This window comes from Cynoglossus semilaevis, chromosome 17 (assembly GCF_000523025.1).
Source record: "Cynoglossus semilaevis isolate Cse_v1.0 chromosome 17, Cse_v1.0, whole genome shotgun sequence".
Classification (NCBI taxonomy): Eukaryota; Metazoa; Chordata; class Actinopteri; order Pleuronectiformes; family Cynoglossidae; genus Cynoglossus; species Cynoglossus semilaevis.
Window position 1 is genome coordinate 13,936,021 of NC_024323.1, and position 2,684 is coordinate 13,938,704.

The 2,684-nt window shown below is 45.4% G+C and overlaps 1 protein-coding gene across 1 annotated transcript in view; it reads right to left on the reverse strand.

Moving 5' to 3' along the window:
• Positions 1 to 155: 155 nt before the first annotated feature.
• Positions 156 to 2,684, reverse strand: part of nbr1b (NBR1 autophagy cargo receptor b) — a 9,580-nt gene continuing 7,051 nt past the window's right edge. The window contains 6 exon segments of the mRNA XM_025064537.1: positions 156 to 637; positions 691 to 1,342; positions 1,486 to 1,579; positions 2,107 to 2,182; positions 2,303 to 2,379; positions 2,551 to 2,684. Of these exon segments, the coding sequence (XP_024920305.1) occupies positions 1,169 to 1,342; positions 1,486 to 1,579; positions 2,107 to 2,182; positions 2,303 to 2,379; positions 2,551 to 2,684 (555 nt within the window). The 3' untranslated portion in view covers positions 156 to 637; positions 691 to 1,168.

The following is a 2,684-nucleotide window of genomic DNA, read 5'->3' on the forward strand; positions in this document are numbered from 1 at the left end:
CTTTACATTTAACAGGTGACAGAGGGTGAGCAGAAAAAACAACATTTCACTGTGACAGAAATCCAGGTGAGTGAAAGGACAGTTTGTCTCCCACTGAATGAATGGTCCAAATTTTAAAGTGCAAATAAGACATCATAAAATCATAAAAAAAGGAATGTTTTTTGTGTGTGTGTTTATTTCCAGTGGTCTCCTGTGCATCACACAGTAGGTTATAATACAGTATACAGTAGGATGACTGTAATATTCTCAACAGTAGTGATTAGTACTGATTTTCCAGTGTGTAGATATATCATATGTCATTTTGGTTACTACAATAAAATTTAAAGTTTGTCACATAAATAACATTTAAATAAAAATACATTTTTAGCTTTGATTACGGACTAGCTACATAGTCACGGCCCATAATATGCTGCCAAGCAGAATCGCTGCACTTACAGGGGATGACATGATTGTTTTTGGGAGTGTCAGAGCTGACAACACACAAATGTGACCTACGCTCTCAGTGCACATGACGACAGGAGAAGGTGCAGGAGGCAGCATTTTAACGCCACCGAAGGTAGTTACTACAGAATGACGAGTCACGGCTGCTTCAGTCACACACTGTAGCTTTTTTTTTGGGGGATGGTAACAATTTCAACTTCAGTCACACACTGTAGCTTTTTTTTGGGGGATGATAACAATTAAAAAAACAAGTTCTTTTTTAAAAAGATTTTCCCCCTGCTTTATAAATTTAATCTGAGAAAATATTTCTCATCCAAATAAAATGACCACAAATAAAATAAATAGATAATTTATTTTCTTAGATTCTTAGATTAAATTTTGTCCTGCATCCCCAACAATTAAAGATTTGGTAACACATTTTGGTTTCAGTAAGAGACGGAGGAGTTACATGACCAGGGCAGGGACTGTAGTTGTGCTGTTTGTTCTCCAGTCACGACACCGACACCGACACCACACAGCAGCCGCTGCCAGACATGAAAAACCACTCCACACAAAAGCAGATGTTTGATGGTGTGACGCTGGAGCCCAGAGACAGCTGGAATGTTTACCCTGTTTTCAGACGGGCAGAATGACGGGGGTGTGAAGCAGATGAGTAAATTTACATTCTCCGTTCCACTGTGGTCTTTTTACTCTTCATCTCTCTCTCACTCTTAACTCCGCCCTCCCGTCAGTAACGTGTGGAGTACCAGTCGTTGTCCGTCAGCTGCACCAGCTCGTTGACTACGTCCAGCAGGTTGTAGTTGTGTTTCTTCAGCAGCCGTTGGTTCAGTGGCCGGTCCCCGAAGCCCATCTCCACCAGCACAGCCATCATGGTGTCTTGGGTGGAAGCATCCACCGGAGGCTGCAAGGACACAGGATACAGACAAAACATTCTGAGGTGGACAACAGACAACCAGAGTGGAACTGAGAAAGTCCACATCACCCTGCTGTAACCACTGTACACCAGGGTATGACCTATGACCCTTAGAAACATCATCTGCTGACCTGTGTAGGGCCTTGTCCAGTGAACAGAGCCTTGTAGGCAGAGGCAGCTACAGACAGAGCTCCTTTGACCAGACCGCTGGTGATTCCAGGATGTCTGAGGAGAAACAACAGGAACCATGAAACCAAAAGGTAACAAGTGCTGAACTGAAAACAGAACAAACAATTAGCTCTGGTGTCTGTTCCAGGACTGTTGTAGCTAACGTTAGCTCTGGTGTCTGTACCAGGACTGTTGTAGCTAACGTTAGCTCTGGTGTCTGTACCAGGACTGTTGTAGCTAACGTTAGCTCTGGTGTCTGTTCCAGGACTGTTGTAGCTAACGTTAGCTCTGGTGTCTGTTCCAGGACTGTTGTAGCTAACGTTAGCTCTGGTGTCTGTTCCAGGACTGTTGTAGCTAACGTTAGCTCTGGTGTCTGTACCAGGACTGTTGTAGCTAACGTTAGCTCTGGTGTCTGTACCAGGACTGTTGTAGCTAACGTTAGCTCTGGTGTCTGTACCAGGACTGTTGTAGCTAACGTTAGCTTCGGTCCAACAGGTTTAATGTCTGGAGAACCAGCTCCTGGTTTTCAACATTGGTGTAGAGAACAGCAAGAGTAAGAATCTGTGTGTGAGAATGGGAGACACCTGGGATCATCTGAGTTGACGTCCGTACACTCAGCATCTTCAGCATCATCACTCTGAGTCCGTTCAGGACCAGAGGCTGCAGGAAAATAAGGACGACATTATAAGAAGCTAAAGGCTAAGGATCAATGGGTGGCAGGACGCTCGTGTGTGTGTGTGTGTGTGTGTTTGAGTGTGTGTTTGTCTCAGAATCCCCTACCAGCCTCAGTTTGATACAAGTCTGATCCTTCAGCTCCTTCCTCAGTGTCAGCAGCAGTTTCTCTGCTGTTCTCTGAGCTGAATTTAAAGAAAGACACATCAACATATGGACGGACAGCTGCGCTCATTAGTTGGTGAATTGTTTTTAAGTTCTACTCTACACTTTGCTGCTTTAGTCAACGTTCAGTTTCCAGTTGGTTAGGATTATTGAGAGAGGAGGTGCAGGTGTTCTTCGACATTCACACTCACCCCGGTGGCACGGCGGCCTTGGGTGGTGTCACTACCTCGGGAGTCAGCGGCTCGTCGTCCAGCGTCTGAGACGTACACAGCATGTCGTTGGCGCTGCTGGTTCCTGACAGCTCTGTGGCTGGTCCCGCAGCCGC